We start from the raw sequence: 21,319 nt of genomic DNA, 5'->3' as shown, positions 1-21,319 counted from the left end.
TGGCCTTGTGCCAAAATTTGAAAGTGACAAGCTGGCAGAATTGTTAGCATGCCAGGCAAAATGCTTAGCAATATTTCATCCATCCTCATGTTCTAAGTTCAAATTCTGCTAAGGTTGACTTTGCCTTTCATCCTTTCAGGGTCGATAAAATAAGTACCAGCTGAGCACTGGGGTTGATGCAATCGACTTACCCCTCACCCAAATTTTGCTGGCCTTGTGCTGAAATTTGAAATCATTATCATTATTATTATTGATTGTGGTGGTGGTGAGTGTTTTTTTTTAAGTCGTTATTGTGGAGCCAATTTTTCTGGAACCATTTGTCAGCCAGATTGGTTCAGTTGTAAACCTTGCCCAACAATACAACCAAAAGACTGTTGTAAGATCTGGACTTACAACCATATAACCAGTAGATTAGAGCTGTAATCACATACGTGCAGTTGAAAGGAGAGGGTCTGATCCACCCTCTCCCTTCAACAAGTCTCTTAAACAACAAAACAAGCATTTTGAAACCATTTTTCCTTCTACAGAAGGGGTGAACTTTCTGGATCCCAATGAAAGTTTTCTCAGTTTTGCACAATACCCTACATCCCTTGCCTTCATTTACTTCTCCAGAATCTTTAACTATGTCTTTTTTTATCTTCTCATTCTTCATCATGCTTTCACATAAATTTCCATCATTCTTATCATCCAACCACTTTCATTAATCCTCAGCACATGATCCAGCTATTTCATCCAATTTCTCTTCCCAGCATCCATCACTGGCTCTATTTCCAACATGCTCTACAATTCATTGTCTTCCTCTCTCTAAACTATAGTCCACTCATCTATTGAATCTGTCCTGTGTCCCTTCTTTCCAGCCTTCTCTACTGCTCCATATTCATTACTCTTTTCTAACTCCTAAGAATCATAGCACTTTTTACACAGGTAGAACACCTTTTTGTTTGGTTTCTGTGACATCCTAACCTTATTAGCATGTCACTTACTTCCCAATACTTCTTTCATGCACATCTCACTTGTAGTCATGGTTGAAGGGTCTGATCCACCCTCTCCTTTCAACATGTCTCTTAAACAACAAAATGTTTTCAGACCTCGTAACTATCATATCTCAATGCAACTGATAGAATAACAAAACTTACAATTAGCTCCACGGTAATAAGAAGCAGCAATACACTTGAACCGTTCTTGACCAGCTGTGTCCCATCTAAAATAAATATATATGTAAATAAATAAACGGTCACAACAATCTATATATATATAAAATTGAGAAAGTATGTATGTGTGTGTGTGTGTGTGTGTGTGTGTGTGTGTGTGTGTGTGTGTGTGTCTGTGTCTGTGTGAATCCCTAAAACTCCAGAACTACACAACCAATTTCATTCAAATTTTACACATGCCTTACTTAGGGTCCCGGTTGTGTTTTAGTCAAAAAAAATTTTTTACTTCTTGCATTCTTCCAGCCCACAGCAACATCATATCTCCTCCACTATTTAAGTATTACGTGTCAAAAGTGAAACAAAAACACTCATGTCATTCGAACCGGAATCTCAAAAACATTGTCACCTTACATCTCATTCTCATTTAAGTACCATGACAGGCAAATAAAAATTACTTGTACTTAATAAAAGATATGGAATTATTTAATCCTTTAGCATCAGATTATTCTATCAAATATAAAACTTATTTATTCATATTGTTTTGAATTAATCATGTATTGTCTTGTAGGTTAACGATTTACAGTGTAGGATGAGAGGCTAGATTTGATCAGTTTGAACATAAAACAAGCAGAATATTCGGGGCCAGCTATGGTCAGTTTAAATGCTAAAGAGTTAAGATATTTTTAAATACTTAATTACGAAATTGGTTTATAATATAGAAACTGCTGAAGAACAAAACAAGATGGCATTTGAAGATTATATATTTTGAAAAGAGCAATGGTGATTCTGCCTTTCTTGAAGAAAAGAAAGAGAGGGGTAATACCAATGTATTACTGTTTTTCTGCAGGGTGCAGTACTTTTCAACTAAATCTCATCTACAGTGGGAATCATCATCATCATCATCATTTAATGTCTGTGTTCCATATTGACATAGGTTGGACAATTTGACAGGCGCTGGACAGCTTGGCAGTTGTCCAGACTACAATTGTCTGTCTTGGCATGGTTTCTATGGCTGGATGCCTTTCCTAATGCCAACCACTTTACAGAGTGTGCTCGGTGCTTTTTATGTGCCACCAGCATGGATGCAACACCAGCACAAGTGCATTTTATGTGGCATCAGCACCTGTAAAGAACAAGCCTGTATGTATGAATGACAGCGATTTTGCTTAGCTTGATGCATCATCTCAAGTACAGCAAATCACCACAACTCAGAAGGTAATGATGACTTAGGTGAGATTTGAACTCAGTTTATAAAGTAACATAACTATATAACACAAAGTATTTAATTAGCTACTCTACAAATTCTACCAACCACTGGCCTGTATTATTCTAACTGCAATTTATCTTTTGTACTGCCATACTGGCGACATCCATTACTGAGTTTGAAATATTGGTGATGTTAAATGTTTTACTTACAATTGAAGAGTAAAAGGTGCTGACAGGATGGAAAACTTTTCCACTTCAAAATCTACTCCAATGGTAGCTTTATAATCTCGGTCAAATATATTATGACAGAACCTGCAGGAAGAACAGAAACAAGTTATTGAAACACCTGTTTAGTGTTAATTTTTTTTTAAACAGAACAAAAGTTAATGTCATTCAGATAAAACAATTTTAGCCACTACCACCAGCACCAGGGGCGGAATGACAGTACACTGAAGAAAAGTTACCCAGAAAACTGTTTGGTTGTTATGTTCACAACAGTTAAACTATGGAGAATGACAGAATTAGAATTTAGTATCTTCCATAATAGAAACACCTGTAGCAAATATGAATGAATTCATAATCCATGAGAAAGCAGTACAACACTTTAATCACTCAACCATTTTATTTCCACAAAGAAACACAACATACAAAATGAATGGCATTTCCTGTATAATACTATGTAGGAAACTGGTGAGAATAAATGATAATTCCTGATTATTGTTGTTGTTGTTATTATTATTATTCATCGTTTAACGTCCACCTTCCATGCTAGCATTTATTATTATCATCTTTGGCAATTTGTGCCGCTGGACTGGCTCCTGTGCAGGTGGCACGTAAAATACACCATTTTGAGCATGGCCATTGCCAGTACCGTGTGACTGGCCCTCATGCCAGTAGCACGTAAAAGCAGCCACTACACTCTCAGAGTGGTTGGCATTAGGAAGGGCATCCAATTGTAGAAACTCTGCCAGATCAGATTGGAGCTTGGTGCAGTCATCCAGTTCACCAGTCTTCAGTCAAATTGTCCGACCCATGCTAGCATGGAAAGCGGACGTTAAACAAAGATGATGATGATGATGATCTTTATCATTATTATTACATCTGAAGTAATGACAAAAACAAATTTTTGTAATTTTTCTTTTTGTGTGCTGTAACTCGTCCTTCGATATTGTCCTCCGTATCTTGGGCCCTTGTGGCCAATAAAAGAAATCATTATTATTATTATTATTATTATTAAGGCAGTGAGCTGGCAAAATCTTGAGCACACTGGGTTAGAATAAAATAATAAGTCATTAGTATTGGTCAGTATTATTGTTTTGCTTTGCTCTTTCTTCTGAGATGACTTATTTAAAGGAGAAAAGACAGAACCCTTCAATCTTTTATAGGGTCTCCAACAATAGTAGAGGAAAGTTAGGAGGTTATTCTCAGACCAGATACTTGGCCAGAATGCTTGCAGCAGACTGGACACTGTTGAAGACCCCTAAGGGCCAGATGATGGTGTTAAACCAAGAGACTAATTATGTCTGCCACCCAACAACAGGATTTGTCCCACTGACAAGAGACCATCCATGATGATTCCATCCACCAAATTTCAATCACAAAGTATTGGTCAACTAGAAACTATGGTAAGAGACACTTGCCCAAGAGTGAGAGTGGGTCACAGAATCAACAGACTGTTTCACCTTTTAACATTTACACCAGCCACAGCCAGCCTAAATATTCTTCATGTTTTATGTTAAAACTGGCCAGATCCAGCATCTCACACTTTGAGCATACAATAACATTCTAAAAATAAACAGTCATACCATCAAAATCTCGAAGCTACAAGACAATGCATAATTAATTCAAAACGATGTGAATAAATAAGCATTACATTTGAAGGATTAATGCCAAAACTCAGAGACACTATCATCATCATCATCATCATCGTTTAACGTCCGCTTTCCATGCTAGCATGGGTTGGACGATTTGACTGAGGACTGGTGAACCAGATGGCTACACCAGGCTCCAATCTGATTTGGCAGAGTTTCTACAGCTGGATGCCCTTCCTAACGCCAACCACTCCGAGAGTGTAGTGGGTGCTTTTACGTGCCACCGGCACGAAGGCCAGTCAGGCGGTACTGGCAACAGCCACGCTCAAAATGGTGTATTTTACATGCCACCTGCACAGGAGCCAGTCCAGCGGCATTGGCAACGATCTCGCTCGAATGTCTTTACACGTGCCAGGAAGGCGACGCTGGGCACAGGTGCCATCACAATTTCGCTTTCGCTTGCCCCAACAGGTCTTCGCAAGCCGAGTTATGTGTCCAATGAAGGAGACGACATTGGCATGGGTGAAAAACAATAGTTCAGTTTACTGTTAACATATTTAATGAAGAGAGTATTAAGAAGCTAATTAGAAATAATTATGCAATGATGAAATAATTAAAATAATATTAGTTATTGATTAATATTGATTATTTTCCTTCTCTGCATAATCATTTCATATCAATTTTTTAATTGCTTCGTTCATTGAATAGGTTAACACTAACTTAAGTATTGTTTAAAGGCAATGATTGAGAGATAATTATCGTTGATGAGATATCTCAAGAAATCAGATCATAGTTCTAAATGTTGATTTTATGTTTTGTTTTTCAGTAGTTTTTTTTTTTTCATTTATTTATTGTTTGTTTTTTTCAATATTGACAAGAAATGGATTGATCTAAAAATCAAAAATACTTTGATGAAATCACCAACAACAAACTTGAAACCTTTCTATTTCATAATCCACTTCATATTATTATCTTTAGCCTTTCTTCTTCTTACATCAATCAATTCTAATTTAATAAGCAGAGGTTCTAGCTGCCACAGTTCCACATGCCATGGGAAAGATAATGAAAGCGACAAAGTTAAGTAGAATAAAAAAACTGTGATGTTATATAGAAGCACAAATTTCTCTAAGTATATGTTACCTCAAAAATAATTTATGCTGCGAGTGGCTGTGTGGTAAGTAGCTTGCTTACCAACCACATGGTTCCGGGTTCATTCGCACTGCGTGGCACCTTGGGCAAGTGTCTTCTACTATAGTCTCGGGCCAACCAAAGCCTTGTCAGTGGATTTGGTAGACGGAAACTGAAAGAAGCCCATCGTATATATGTGCATATATATATATATATATATATATATATATGTATGTCTGTGTATGTGTGTCTGTGTTTGTCCCCCCAACATCGCTTGACAACTGATGGTGGTGTGTTTACGTCCCCGTAACTTAGCGGTTCGGCAAAAGAGTCCGATAGAATAAGTACTAGGCATCCAAAGAATAAGTCCTGGGGTCGATTTGCTCGACTAAAGGCGGTGCTCCAGCATGGCCACAGTCAAATGACTGAAACAAGTAAAAGAGTAAAAGAGAACTTTAAAATACCTCAATCAATCAATGAATCAATCAATCAATTTGCCATATATAAGTATTTGAAATGAGATACATACAATGAGAGACACCTATAAACAAGCTGAATTGTCTAGCTTCAGTGAACTGTAACTAACTGGCACTCCATCAGGTATGACGATGAGGGTTCCAGTTGATTCAATCAATGGAACAGCCTGCTCATGAAATTAACGTGCAAGTGGCTGAACACTCAATAAACATGTGTACCCTTAACATAATTCTCAAGGAGATTCAGTGTGACACAGAGTGTGACAAGGCTGGCCCTTTGAAATACAAATACTACACATTTTTAACAAGCTGAGTGGACTAGAGCATTGTGAAATAAAGTGTCTTGCTCAAGGACACAACATGCTGCCAGCACTGAACACGTGACCTTACGATCATGAGCCGAATACCCCAACCACTCAACCACACACCTTCACAAACTGTAAAGATATTGCAACTAATGGGGCACCTACTACAAACACAGAGGGAACCAGACTAACTCTTTAACGATAGTTCAAGACTGCCCTAGTTCTCTGGTGCAAATTTCTTGCTTTAAAGTGATCTAAATTAAAGTATTTTCTATAAAAATTTCATGCTAAATAATGTTCCAAACGTTTGTTTAAAAATGAGTAAGTTATTTTACTATATTCTTCATTATCTTTTCCAAATCAACTGAAACAAAGAAGTCTATTTCAAGAAAAATATGGTAACAAAAGGGTTTAAATATGACTGTTATTGGAAAGTTAAAGAAGTAATTTTAAATTCTCAATCGCAGGATAATGCTAATAATATAGCCTGAACAGGATAAACTACCCCTATTTTGCAGAAAAAAGTGTAGGTGGTTAGCTGTGGACTCGAACTCACATCTCCGTGATTACGCGTCACGATGCTCTGAGGTTTGTTTACGTTTGTCGTAATTTGAATTTAACATATGATAGCGTCTCATAAAGCGAGATTTCTATACATCTTAAATTTGCAGAGGAATTTGTAGTAGGGGTGTTTAGCTCAATCGGTTGAACATCGTGACGCGTAATCACGGAGATGTGAGTTCTTAGTCCACAGCTAACCACCTACAGTTTTTTCTGCAAAATAGGGGTAGTTTATCCTGCGATTGAGAATTTAAAATCACTTGACCCTTTTCTGACCTCTTCTACTCCATCTAGAATAGAGATAAACAAGCTAAATCCTTTGCACTCACTGCCCTGCTTCATGGCTATATAAACAGGACACTCCAAGGAAACTTCCTCTTTCTCTTTCTAGTGACCAGTGGTCATTTGACATCTCATGGAGAATGATGCCTGGCTGATCAGCTACAACTTGGCAGAGGGAGAAATAACTTTACTGTCAGCCACTGTCAGGCAATGTCGCCCACATTATAACCCTACCATCTCTGCCTCTATACAATTACTGCTATGAAAAGGGTACATACAGATACAGGCCTAAATCCCTAACCTTGCATGTTTTATATGCTATTGCACTGGCCTACCCGTCGTGGTAAGGCAACAGAATGTAACGGCAAAAATAAATATTTTCTTATAAAAAATTATCTTCATCGTTCAATCTTATAACCGTTACAAGTCTGTCACAGGGTGCCCTATATGTAGCTGAATGAACTGGAGCAACATAAAATGATTATACTCAAGAACACAACACACCACCAGTCTGGGGATGGAAACTATGATCTTGCAATTATGAATACAACATTCCTAACCACTAAGCTACATGTCTTCATTATTACAGACACATACTACAAGTATATAACCTTGTCTATAAACAAGGTCATATAAGTATTAGTAAAGTACGTTTGCTACACAAGGTCACATAAATGGTGATAAAACATATAAACAGCAATAAAGTACAGTGTCCATAAATTACCTTTACAATTCAAAAATTCTGAGAAAAAAAAAACGAAAAATAAGGATAACTAAGCAGAGTTTATTGGCAAACAAACCTTTATTAGAAACATCAGAACACTTCCACATGAGCCCTATTGGTTGCATGCAAAACATATAGACGATAACAATACAATAAACTGTGGAAGTAGTAAAGATAATTTATGAACACCTTGTATATTACAGACTCACACTGAATCTATCTATGACCTTAAGCAAGGTCATAGACTGATTTATAAAAAAAATAAATAAAATACCAACCTACCTATTCACCATACTTGTTTTACCAATTGAAATATCTCCAACAATCACGGCTTTTGAGATGCGAAGACTTTCATTGGAAGAAGAAAAAATATGATATATTTGATAAAAATAAACATCAAGAAAATTGTTCGATTAATAAGAGACATTTCTAGGGATTACTATTATTATTGATTTTGTTTCATTAGACAGGACAGCAATTTTTGTACTGAAAGTGATGGTCTACATAACTAACTATAATATATTATTATATTGTAGATTTTATTTTTTATATCACATTTTGTGAACATAGGTGTTGTGGGTTATAGGTTTCTAACAGGCCAATCACTGCATCCTATGATGGTGAGAGTAACAGGAGACTAGCAGTGCAACTTGGGTGGAAGAAATATCACACAAGGCACTTTTGTCTGAAAGTACCAGCTTCACAGTTTTTTCATCAATAATTATAAATAAAAAAAGTATACAAATACATACATACACACACACACACACTATATATATATATATATATATATATATATATATATACACACACACACACAGATATATAGACATAGAAGTGTTCTGTGTAATAAGAAGCTTGCTTCTCAACCACATGATTCTCAATTCAGTCCCAGCAACTCAGCGCTGAATCTGTCTGAAAATAGGTCAGTTTCAAAACACTGATGTCCAGGATACAAAAGCAAAGAAACCAGTACATGACTGGTACTTATTTTACTGACCCAAAAGAATGAAAGGCAAAGTTGACTTTGGTCAACCAATCTGAACTGAGAATGCAAAAGCCACAAGAAATGCCACTAAGCATTTTGTCCAGCATGGTAACAATTCTGCCAGTTTGCTGCCTTGCACCTAACTCTTTCATTATTTTAAATAATTAATTGAACAAAGTGTATATCAAAAGATATACAGTAGTGACAAAAGAGTTAAACCAGTTAGATTATTTAGAGCAGGGGTTCACAACCATTTTTTTGTCTAGTGATCCCTTTGATTACTATTTTGTTCTGGCGGACCCCCAAGGTCATTCAATGTTTAAAAACTAGTTTTATAGAAACTTCTTTCAAAATTCCTATTTTGCTTTTCACACATTAACTTGTGTAGGTTGATTTACGTAAAATGTTAGAGAAAGAAACCTAGCTGTTTCTTGCAATACATACATCTAAAGCAAGATCATTTTTATCATTTACCCTTTCAATACTACTGTGGACCCAATTTACTGTTTTGCTGCATAGACCCTCCAAAACTCTTCTGTGGACCCTTAGGAGCCATATGGAACACAGTTGAGAACCCCTGATTTAGAATAAAACCTCAGAAAATTTAGATCAATTTACACGGAACAATTAGTTACCTAACACGACCAGTTTTGTTCTCCAAACAAGCATTCTTTACTTTGGGGTGAAAGTTCGTTTGATGGTATGGTGTACCATCAGGATGGAAAGCCTAGAAAAATACAAGAATAAAAAAAAAAACATTTTATAAGAGAAGAGAATCTGAACGACAGCTTTATCATTTCTTAATTGGTTATGAGATTACTAGCATCACAGTTACCAGAAGTATTCTTATCACCATGCACAACTACTATCAATACCCATATCATTACAGCTAACGACTGATATCTTCACTGTCATCATCATAACAGTCAGAAATATCTTCAACACACTTGTTGCCAATATTAACAGCAATAACAAGGTGGTGAGTTGGCAGAAATGCTTAGTCGTATTTCACTTGACTTTGCCTTTCATCCTTTCAGGGTCGATAAAGTAAGTACCAGTTGAGCACTGGGGTTGATCTAATTGACTTACCTCACTGCCCCAAAATCGCTGGTCTTGTGTCAAAATTACAAACCAATATTAACAGCAATATCATCATTATCATTATCAATGTCATACCACCAGCAATATCTATGGCATCATAGCAACTAGTGATAACTTCAACATCATAATGATCAATATTATTAGAGCTCATGATATTTTTATCTTCATATCAACCAGCAGCAGCAGCAGCAGAAACAGCAGCAACATTGTCACCAACGTCACCCTCATCGCAGCCACCAGGGATATCCTTAGCATCATAGCAACCAATATCTTCGTCATCAGAGCTTTTAGCAATATCCTCCTCAACACTTCTACTATTCTCTTTTACTTGTTTCAGTCATTTGACTGTGGCCATGCTGGAGCACCGCCTTTAGTCGAGCAAATCGACCCCAGGACTTATTCTTTGGAAGCCTAGTACTTATTCTATCGGTGTCTTTTGCCGAACCGCTAAGTTACGGGGACGTAAATACACCAGCATCGGTTGTCAAGCGATGTTGGGGGCACAAACACAGACACACAAACATATACACACACATACATATATATATGTATATATATATATATATATATATATATATATATATATATATATATATATATATATATACATATATACGACGGGTTTCTCTCAGTTTCCGTATACCAGATCCACTCACAAGGCTTTGGTCGGCCCGAGGTTATAGTAGAAGACACTTGCCCAACGTGTCACGCAGTGGGACTGAACCCAGAACCATGTTGTTGGTAAGCAAGCTGCTTACCACAACAGCCACTCCTGCGCCTATTACAAAATATGTCACTGCAACTTCTCCTATGTCCATACGTTTTCTGATAAACACAGAACCAAAGTAGTATAAGGTGAACATCAACTGTATTGACCAATATAAGGGATTCTGCAAAGGCTATGCACATGGTCTTTCTTTCCAAGACTAAGTAAAGTTGTAGAGGAATCAGAAATTGTGTCCAGTTGCATACAAATGTATAACAATCGTCTCACACATACAAGCATGCTATAATAATCATCTCACACATACAAACATGGTACAAGTATGGTATAACATCCATATCAAACATCCAAGCATAGTATAATAGTTATGGTATAACAATGATTTCACACATTTAAACACAGTACAACCATCTCACACATACAGGCATGATATAGCAACTGTCTCACACATACAATTAAACATAGAACAATGACCATCTCATCATTATCATCATCATCACTTAATGTCCGTTTTCCATGCTGGCATGGGTTGGACAGCTTGGCAAGAGCTGGTAAGGCTGGGGGCCATATCAGGTTCCATAGTCTGTTTTGGCTTGGTTTCTACAGCTGGAGGCCCTTCCTAATGCCAACCACTATATAGAGTGTATTGGGTGCCTTTTACATGGAACCATCACCAATGCTTTTTACATGGTACGAGCACCAATGCTTTTTATGAGGCACCAGCACCAGTGCTCTTTATGCAGCACCATCACCAGCGCTTTTTATGCGGCACCATCACTAGTACTTTTTATGTGACTCGCATCAGTGCTTTTTATGACACCATCACCAGTGCTTTTTACATGGCACCAGCACCAGTGCTTTTTATGTAGCACCAGCACCAGTGCTTTTATGTAACACCAGCACCAGTGCTTTTTATATAGCACTAGCAGAGGCACCAGGCGTTGCTCGGGAATGAAATTGTTGCTTATATACTTGAAGAAAAAAAAGGCAAAATATGCTGTATAGAAATTTGAGGACATTCTGTAGATGGACTCTCAGATGAATGATGGCTGGGCGCCTCTCATGAATGGGGAAAATTGAAGATGTGCCAAAAAGCCTCATTGGTACTTGGAAACTTTTACGAAAATTAAAATGGGGATTAAATGAAAAAAATGATTTACGTGAATATCCTCACAAGAGTAATTGAAATAAATGGCGATTGTGGAACCCCCCACGCACACACGTGCATGCGCATACACATGTGTGTCTTTGTAAATATGTTTGTATACATTTATGTATGTGTGTGTTTGTAAGAGACAGAGTGTGAGTGAGAGAGAGAGGTTTGTTGTCATGTATACGTACATGCATAAATATACATACATCTTTGGATGTATGCATATGACAACACAGCCCTTGACTCACTCACACTCTGTCTCTTACAAACACACACGCGCGCGCATACACACATGTGTCTTTGTAAATATGTTTGTATACATTTATGTATGTGTGTGTTTGTAAGAGACAGAGTGTGAGTGAGTCAAGGGGTATGTGTGTGCGTGTGTATGTGTGTGAGACAGAGTGAGAGAGCGGTGTGTATGTAGTATTTACTCTCTCTCTCTCTCTCTCTCTCTCATACACACGAACACACACACAAAATAGAGAGTGAAGCTTTTTGCTGTTGTTACGTCAATACCGGAAGTTGACATTGAGGAACCTTTTAAAGAAGTGAATCTTAAATATAAAGCAATATTATTTATTTTTAATTAAAAAAATCAAATGAAGAGCCTAACATTTATCCGAGGTTAAATTATTCATGCATCACAAGTATGGAAGCATTTGGTGAAGTCGATTTCACGTGAAAAGCGATTACACACACATTTCTGTTTTATATAAATTTAAAAAATCAAATGAAGAGCCTAACATTTATCCGAGGTCAAATTATTCATGCATCACAAGTATGGAAGCATTTGGTGAAGTCGATTTCATGTGAAAAGCGATTACACACACATCTCTGTTTTATATATAGTATAGAAGATAGATAAGGACCAGTGCTTTTTATGTGGCACCAGCATCAGTGCTTTTTTTATGTAGCACCACATATGTGTAAAAATGAAATAAATCTGTGAAAAACAAAAAGAAAATCAAAAAGTTAACTTACAGGTGGAAATTTGCTGATGACTCTGTCTTTTGCTGCATTCGGAGTGATCAAGATCCTAACGTTGTTGTGAGGCATGGTTATTCAACTACAGCAGGAACTGTTATCACTAGTATCACCTAAAATGTGAAACAATACTTTATTACAAAACTTTTATTATTATGGAGCTCGTGGCACGTAAATAGCACCATTTGAGCGTGATCGTTACCAACGTCGCCTTCCTGGCACTTGTGCTGGTGGCACGTGAAAAGACATTCGAGCGAGATCGTTGCCAGTGTCCCTGGACTGGCTCTTGTGCATGTGGCACATAAAATACACCATTTCGAGCGTGGCCGTTGCCAGTACCCGCCTGACTGGCCTTCGTGCCGGTGGCACGTAAAAGCACCCACTACACTCTCGGAGTGGTTGGCGTTAGGAAGGACATCCAGCTGTAGAAACTCTGCCAAATCAGATTGGAGCCTGGTGTAGCCATCTGGTTCACCAGTCCTCAGTCAAATCGTCCAACCCATGCTAGCATGGAAAGCGGACGTTAAACGATGATGATGATGATGAACAGCAGATAGCAGATTCAGTGGAATGTTGGACTCAGTGCCTTGTAGTATTTAGTAACAACGTTTTACATTCTGTATCCAACTCCTGCTGCTGTTGATTTTTTTTTTTTTTCTTCTGAGGTCAATAAAATAAAGGGCCAGTTAGATAGAAGTACAACATAACTGATCAAGGAGTCCCTTCTCCAAATGTATAGCTTTGTACATCATCATCATTTAATGTCCATTTTCCATGCTGGGATGGGTTGGACAATTTGACACAATCTGATGAGCCACAAGGCAGTGTTGGGCTCCAATGTTGGCTTTGTCATGGTTTCTACAGCTGGATGCCCTTGCCAGTGCCAAAGACATCAGCACTTGTGAGGTCAACTAACTTGTGAAACAAAGAAAGGAAAAGAAAAGAGAAAGATCCGGCACCTGAGTGGGATTGTATTTGAGAGAAGAAGAGATGGCTTTATGCCAGGTGTAGGCAGCTAAAGTATAATAGAGGAATAAGTACTAGTGCCTTACTATAGAGGAGATACATGGCTATCCTACAATATATACAACTGAGAGAGAGTAGCTGGAAGCAAGATAAATGACAGAATACTAGAGAATATGCTCAAAGTACAAAAAAGAGAGTGTGAGGCAGAATACAGACACAAGATCAGCGGGAAGGAAAGGGTGGGTTATTTCATATGAGCATGAAAAGAAAATGACAGATGGTCTAGAGGAGGATGTAGTGAGTAATGAGCAAGGATAGAAGTGTGGTTGATGGTAAATATCAGAATGGAGAGAGAGATGAGAGACATAGAAGTAATTCAGGAAGGAGGAGGTGACGAGAGTTGGCAGAGGAAGAGTGGAGACCAAGCTGTCCATGGTTCACTACTTTAACGATACAAGGTGGTGAATCTAAAGTCGTTAGGGCATCAGCCTGAATGCCCCATAATACTTGTTCTGTCTCTCAGCATTCTGAGTTAAAATCGTACTAGGGTCAACTTTTATCTTTCATTTTTTTTTTTTGCGTGGGGGGGGGGGATAAAATAAGCACTAATCCAAGGTGCTGGATTAGTGGAAATGTAAGAATGTCAGACTGGATGTTTTGCAGTATTTGTCCAGGTTCTTTGCATTCTCAATTCAAATTCCACCTTGTCCTATTTGAGCAGTAAACTTAATTTGTCATCCAGTTTAACACTTGTCTCCCACCCATCCCCCTCACCACTTTGGGTGCCTTTAGTGACTCCACTCTGTTTACAAGCATTCAGACTAGGTTTCCAGTCTTCCAGCCATCCCCTCAGCACCTTTAGCGACTCCACTCTGACTAGGTTTCAGACTAGGCTTCCCTCCCTCCCATTAGACATGAAGGATCTGTAAAGGTTATTGAGTACTACCTTCATTCCTGACTAAATGAAAAAAAAAAAGATAGAAAGATGAAGAAATGAATTGAAGTCTTCTATTTCAAGATCATAGGTTAAGGGAGTTTTGATTACTATTTCTAGTAGATATAAATGACAGCCTTCTGCACAGTTTCCAAATACCGAATTCTATCACAAGGCATTGGTCAGCCCAAGGCTATAAGTAGAAGACATATTTGTTCATGGTGCCACACAGTGGAACTGAACCCAAAACCTCATGGTTGCAAAGCAAGCTTCTTAACCACACAACCATGCTTGTACCTTAGTGTTTGATTTTATTTGGCTAAACACAACAGTTAACTGACACTGAAGAGTTTTCAACTTTTCAACTACTACTATTACTGCTGCTGCTGCTTTATTAAGCAGTAAAACAGAGTAGTAGTAGTTTAGCCGCAAGTCAATCCTAGTTGAGCAGACCTACAATCAAAAGAGGTTACTGTAATGATCATCAGTCTTCTACCAACCATTCCATATCTAGGACCTAAGGATACATTATATAGTGTGTCCTTCCTTTTTCAAAATGGCTGAGAGTAATTTGAAAAAGATTGACTGTTATTTCTACCAGGTCAAGCAGCCATGTAAAGGTACTTTACATGGCTGTGACAAAGTAATTATTTTAAAATCATTTTGTTTGTACTAGCAGAGATTCCTACTTGTTACCTACCTAAACGACATAGTAATTATTTAAGGCTACATTATATAATATGTCATTCCTTTTCCAAAATGGTCATAATTTGAAAGAGAGTTGAGTGTTATTTCTAGCAGGTCAAGCAGCCTTGTAAATGTACCCGTGTTGGCTTGTGACAGATTAATTATTTTAAGACCATTGAAGTTTGTGCTAGCAGAGATTCCTGCCTGTTACCTAATTTAATGACATAGTAATTAATTAATTAAGTTAGGTGGTGTAACAGACAGGAAATTATACCAAGACAAACAACAATACATATTGTCTTCATATTATCAACGACCATGGAAAGCACATGATGTGTTTCTGGAAAACACAATGCTTGTCCAAAATCACCGAATGATAAAAGCTTTCACTCATGACACACCTGTTCACATGACTACAGTATTTCAACAGGTGTTAATGGTAGTGAAAGCATAATTAAAGTGGCGAGCTGGCAGAATTGGTAGCATAATAGGCAAAATGCTTAGTGACATTTCATCCATCGTTACATTCTGAGTTCAAATTTCACCGAGATCAGCTTTGCCCTTCATCCTTTCAGGGTTGATAAAATAAGTACCAGCTGAGCACTGGGGTCGATGTAATTGACTAACCTAACCTCCTCCAAAATTGATGGCCTTGTGCCCGAGACCTCTGGAGATATGCTGTGATTGAGAAAACCCAGCAAGGAAAGTGAGATCACACCCATAGCCTACACCAGTGTTGCATAATCAGCCCATTTAAAAGGTACCTTTGAATCGTCGGGTGACATTCTGTGCTCGAGGAGACCTATTGAGTCAAGTAAATCAAAATCAAATCAAATCACAATCAAATGGAAATTGTAGTTGTGGCCATTATCAGTGTTGGTGGCATGCAATAAACACCATTCATGCATGGGTCACTACCAGAACTGCTTAACCGGCTCTCTGTGCTGCTGCCACGTAAAAAACACCATCTGAACGTGGCTGATGCCAGCCTCCCCTCCCCCACCGTCTCGACTGGCTCCTGTGCCGGTGGCACATAAAAAGCACCTACTACATTCTCAGAGTGGTTAGCGTTAGGAAGGGCATCCAGCTGTAGAAACATTGCCAGATCAGATTGGAGCCTGGTGTAGCCCACTAGCTTGCCAGTCCCTAGTCAAACCGTCCAACCCATGCTAGCATTGGAAACTGACGCTAAACAAATGAACAAAGAGCAGTGAGCTGGCAGAATCATTAGCATGCCAGGTAAAATGCTTAGCAGCATTCCAGCTGTCTTTATGTTCTGAGTTCAAATTTCACCAAGGTCAACTTTGCATTTCATCCTTTCAGGGTTGATAAAATAAGTATCAGTTGAGCACTGGGATCAATGTAATTGACTTACCCACTCACCCAAAATTGCTGGCCTTGTGCCAGAATTTGAAACCAATATGTGATAGCATAATTGAAACACTCGTTGATAATGATAATCCTTGCTTTTGTTTAGGATAAAAAAAGGATTAAGCTCCTTCTCAAGTCATATTGACTCATAGGCCCAGTTTCCCCGGTTTCCTTGGCACATACATTTCCCCACATGACAACAATCTCCTACAAGATTACACATTTTTACGAGCTGAGTGGACTAGAACAATGTGAAATGAAGTGTTTTGCTCAAGAACACAATGCATCATTCGGTCCAGGAATCGAAACCACAATCTTACAATCATGAGTTCAACACCATTCTGCACAGTGGTTGGATAGAGACGAAGTGCCAAAACACAATGCAAAAAAAAAGCTAGTGGTGTCTGTTTGGTGGTCCAGTGCTGGCGTCATCTACTACAGCTTCATGAGACCTGGTAAGTCAATTACAGTAGATGTATACATCAACCAATTGGATGAAATGATGAGTGAACTTGCAATTAAACAACCAAGAATGGTCAATAGAGATAGGCCAATTCTCTTGCAAAACAATGCTTGACCACATGTTGCACAAAGAATGCTACTAAAGTTACAGGAACTGAACTTGGAAGTACTCTGTCATCCACCATATTCACCAGACTTTGCACCAACTGACTATCATCTTCTCCAGGCATTAGACAACTTTATGCAAGAAAAAAACTTCAAATCTGAAGAAGATGCAAAAACAGCATTTTGTGATTTCATAAATAAGCTACCGATAAAATGGCAAAATTGTGTTGATAATTTAGGTGCATACTTTGATTAACTACATTGCTTTTTGTTGAGATAAAGTAAAATAAACTTTCAGTTTAAAATTGGATATTTCATTCTTAATGACCTGATATTTCTAGCAGATTAAGCATTCACATAGAGACTCAATAAAAATAGTGACGTCAATGATGATGATGGCAGATACTTTTGCTATACATTTTAGAGAATATTTATTCATTCAATTTCTAAATTAAATATAGTAATTTTACTGCTAGTTGTACTTTCTATTGTTAAACTCTACCTTTCCCTCTCCCGTGCTCTCTCAAACAGAATTTTCAGATATGGAGTCTGTGTTATTGTAAGGAATATGATTAATCAAAGAAACTTACACAAGTATATTACTGGTATTTATGCCACTGATCATAAATGATAAAAGTCAGAGTCTTTCTGATCTAGCTACATTTGGTTCAATATAAGTAAACTACTCTTAAAATTGAACTTTTCTAATGTGGTGCTGTAGTATTGGGCAGCCTTTTTGAAAGTAGCTTCATCAGCAGATAGGTTGGAAACACACCTACTAATGCTATTGACTATTTCATTATTAACAGTGGTTGGTTAGAGCCTTGTCAATATAGGAGGTATCCTCATTTGATTTATGGTAGAATTTAAATTTATCTGTACTATGATCCATATTAATGTCTAGGAAATTAACTTCTTTAAGGTCAGCGTTAATTGTAGTTCTTAGGATCAATTGCCTAAATATTTTGCATAATTTTTCCCTTATCTTATCCATATCATGACCATTTTTGTTATGTACCACTCCAAGCCCTATATCAACTTCTTTTAGCTCTCTTTTGAGGACATCTAGGATGTAAAGGCCAACCAGATATGCTATCTCTTCACCATCATAGCTCCCTATAGCAAGAACAAATAACTCAACCTCAACTTTTTTCTCACCCAATAGGAATTATCATGAAAAAGTAATGACTTCCTTGCATTCATATAAGTTAACTTCCATGAGCTATATATTTATTTATCTCAAAATCCTGTACAATCTTGTGAAACTTCATGTATTCTCATCCAAATGGAGATGAGTACTAACATTCCCATAAAAAAAAGGTAAAGGTCACCTTCTCAAGTCATGCCAACTCATAAGGACCAGTTTCTTGGTTTCCATGGCATATAAATTCACCACCTGGATTGGACGCCAGTTCATTGCAGGATTACTCATTTTTGCCAGCTGAGTGGACTGGAGCAACATGAAATTAAGTGTTTTGCTCAAGAAAAATGTGCCACCTTGTCCCAGAAGCAAAACCACAATCTCACGATCATGAGTCTAACCTCATAACTACTAAGCTATGCACCTCCACTAACATTCCTATATGGTAAACTTGATAATTGTAAGAGAGTCCTTCTTACATGAAACCATTGGTAGCTTTATTAACCCACAAATAAAGAATATTTATCCATCAATGTGGTGTGGAGCATTCATTTTCACTTTTCAATAATAGTATATATAGATACATTGTACCAATGTGCCAGAAGGGAGGCTAGGCGACAGGTTTATTTAGCCAGAGGGGAAGCAGATAAGGAAAGATTTGCCAATGTTCTGCGCCGTGAGGACCAAAGACTTGAGGTATTTCGTGTTGCAAGACAGTGTAGGAGAGAGAATAGTGATGTTGTAGGAGAGAAATGTGTTCACATGGATGATGGTACGCTTGCATTAAATGAGGATGCAAAGAAAGAGGTCTGGAGATGCCACTACGATAGATTGCTTAATAAAGAGAATGAATGGGAGAAAGAGAGCCTGCCGTATGTCGACCCAATAGAGGGACCAGCTATCCGAGTTGATAGTATCAGGGTAGATAAAGCAATTAAGAGTATGAAGACCGGGAAAGCCCCCGGCCCATCAGGAATCACTGCAGAGATGCTCAAAATATCTGGCAGTGTTGGCTATAGCCTAGTCACCCGTATTACGAACCAGGTGATACACGAAGGAGTCATACCCAATGACTGGTGTAGCAGCATCATAGTCAACTGCTACAAAGGTAAAGGTGACGCTTTAGATACAAATAATTACAGAGGCATCAAGCTGTTAGATCAGGTTATGAAAGTTACAGAGAGGGTCATAGCCCAACTAATTAGGGAGCGAATCAATTTAGATGAGATGCAGTTTGGGTTCGTGCCAGGTAAAAGCACTACTGATGCCTTATTTCTAGTGAGACAGTTGCAGGAGAAATACCTAGCTAAGGATAAACCTCTGTACCTGGCTTTCGTTGACATGGAGAAAGCCTTTGACAGGGTCCCCCGATCCCTTATCTGGTGGTCAATGAGGAAACTTGGGATAGAAGAATGGTTAGTGAGAGCTGTGCGAGCCATGTACAGAGATGCTGCCGGTAAGGTGAGGGTTGGAAATGAGTACAGCAATGAATTCCGGGTAGAGGTAGGGGTCCACCAAGGTTCCGTCCTCAGCCCCCTCTTATTTATCATAGTCCTCCAGGCAATCACAGAGGAGTTCAAGACAGGTTGCCCCTGGGAGCTCCTCTATACTGATGACCTTGCCCTAATTGCGGAGTCACTATCAGAACTAGAGGAGAAGTTTCAGGTGTGGAAGCAAGGTCTAGAATTGAAGGGCCTTAGAGTCAACCTAGCTAAAACCAAAATCCTAATAAGTAGGAAGGTAGATAAAACACAAACCCCTTCAGGTAGATGGCCCTGCTCAGTATGTAGAAAAGGAGTAGGTAGTAACTCTATAAGATGTACCCGGTGCAAGCTATGGACACATAAGAGGTGCAGCAACATCAAAGGCAGGTTAACTAGCAAGTTAGTTTTTGTTTGTGGCAGATGTTCAGGTGCAATAAAGACTGTAAACAAACAGGAAACAACTTCTATCTCATTCCAGGGTGAAAAACTAGAGGTAGTCGATAGCTTCCGCTATCTGGGTGACCAAGTTAGTAGTGGGGGTGGGTGCACTGAAAGTGTAGCTGCTAGAATAAGAATAGCCTGGGCAAAGTTTAGAGAGCTCTTACCCCTGCTGGCGACAAAGGGACTCTCACTCAGAGTAAAAGGCAGACTGTATGACGCATGCGTACGAACAACCATGCTACATGGCAGTGAAACATGGGCTGTAACTGCTGAGGACATACGTAAGCTCGCAAGGAATGAAGCCAGTATGCTCCGTTGGATGTGTAATGTCAATGTGAATACCCGTCAGAGTGTAAGTATCTTGAGAGAAAAGCTGAACATTAGAAGCATCAGTTGTGGCGTGCAAGAGAGACGATTGCGCTGGTATGGACATGTGGTGAGAATGGAGGAGGATAGCTGCGTGAAAAAGTGCCACACCCTAACAGTTGAGGGAACCCGTGGAAGAGGTAGGCCCAGGAAGACCTGGGCTGAGGTGGTGAGGCAAGACCTTCGTACATTGGGCCTCACCGAGGCGATGACTACTGACCGAGACCTTTGGAAATGTGCTGTGCGTGAGAAGACCCGGCAAGCCAAGTAAGATCGTTGCCAGTGCCCCTGGACTGGTTCTTGTGCGGGTGGCACATGAGATGCACCATTTTGAGTGTGACCGTTGCCAGTACCGCCTGACTGGCTCCTGTAAGATTTTCAAGCGAGATCGTTGCCAGTGCCTCTGGACTGGCTTGTGCGGGTGGCACATAAAAGACACCATTTCGAGCGGGTGACACGTAAAAGCACCCACTACACTCTCTGAGTGGTTGGCGTTAGGAAGGGCATCCAGCTGTAGAAACTCTGCCAAATCAGACTGGAGGCTGGTGTTGCCATCCGGTTTCACCAGTCCTCAGTCAAATCGTCCAACCCATGCTAGCATGGAAAGCGGACGTTAAACGATGATGATGATGATGATGATGATGATACATATACACACATGATGAGCTTTTTTCAGTTTCTGTCAACCAAATCCACTCACAGGATATTGGTTAGTCCAAGTTATAGTGGAAGATACTTGCCTAAGATGTCACACAGTGGAATTGA

The 21,319-nt window shown here is 38.8% G+C and overlaps 1 protein-coding gene across 3 annotated transcripts in view; it reads right to left on the bottom strand.

Annotated features, from left to right (window-relative positions):
- LOC106871488 (ras-related protein Rab-34-like) overlaps nt 1-21,319 on the bottom strand; it is a 48,685-nt gene that overhangs the window by 20,080 nt on the left and 7,286 nt on the right. For all 3 annotated transcript variants that reach the window (XM_089353804.1, XM_089353805.1, XM_089353806.1), the window contains 5 exons: nt 12,595-12,710; nt 9,268-9,359; nt 7,927-7,992; nt 2,568-2,669; nt 1,137-1,201 (listed from right to left, as the gene is read on the bottom strand). In XM_089353804.1, the coding sequence (XP_089209930.1) occupies nt 1,137-1,201; nt 2,568-2,669; nt 7,927-7,992; nt 9,268-9,359; nt 12,595-12,669 (400 nt within the window). In that variant the 5' untranslated portion in view covers nt 12,670-12,710. The remainder of the gene's footprint in view (nt 1-1,136; nt 1,202-2,567; nt 2,670-7,926; nt 7,993-9,267; nt 9,360-12,594; nt 12,711-21,319) is intronic.

This window comes from Octopus bimaculoides, chromosome 6 (genome assembly GCF_046866305.1).
Source record: "Octopus bimaculoides isolate indiv1 chromosome 6, ASM4686630v1, whole genome shotgun sequence".
Lineage (NCBI taxonomy): Eukaryota > Metazoa > Mollusca > Cephalopoda > Octopoda > Octopodidae > Octopus > Octopus bimaculoides.
This window is presented reverse-complemented; position numbering and strand designations above follow the sequence as displayed.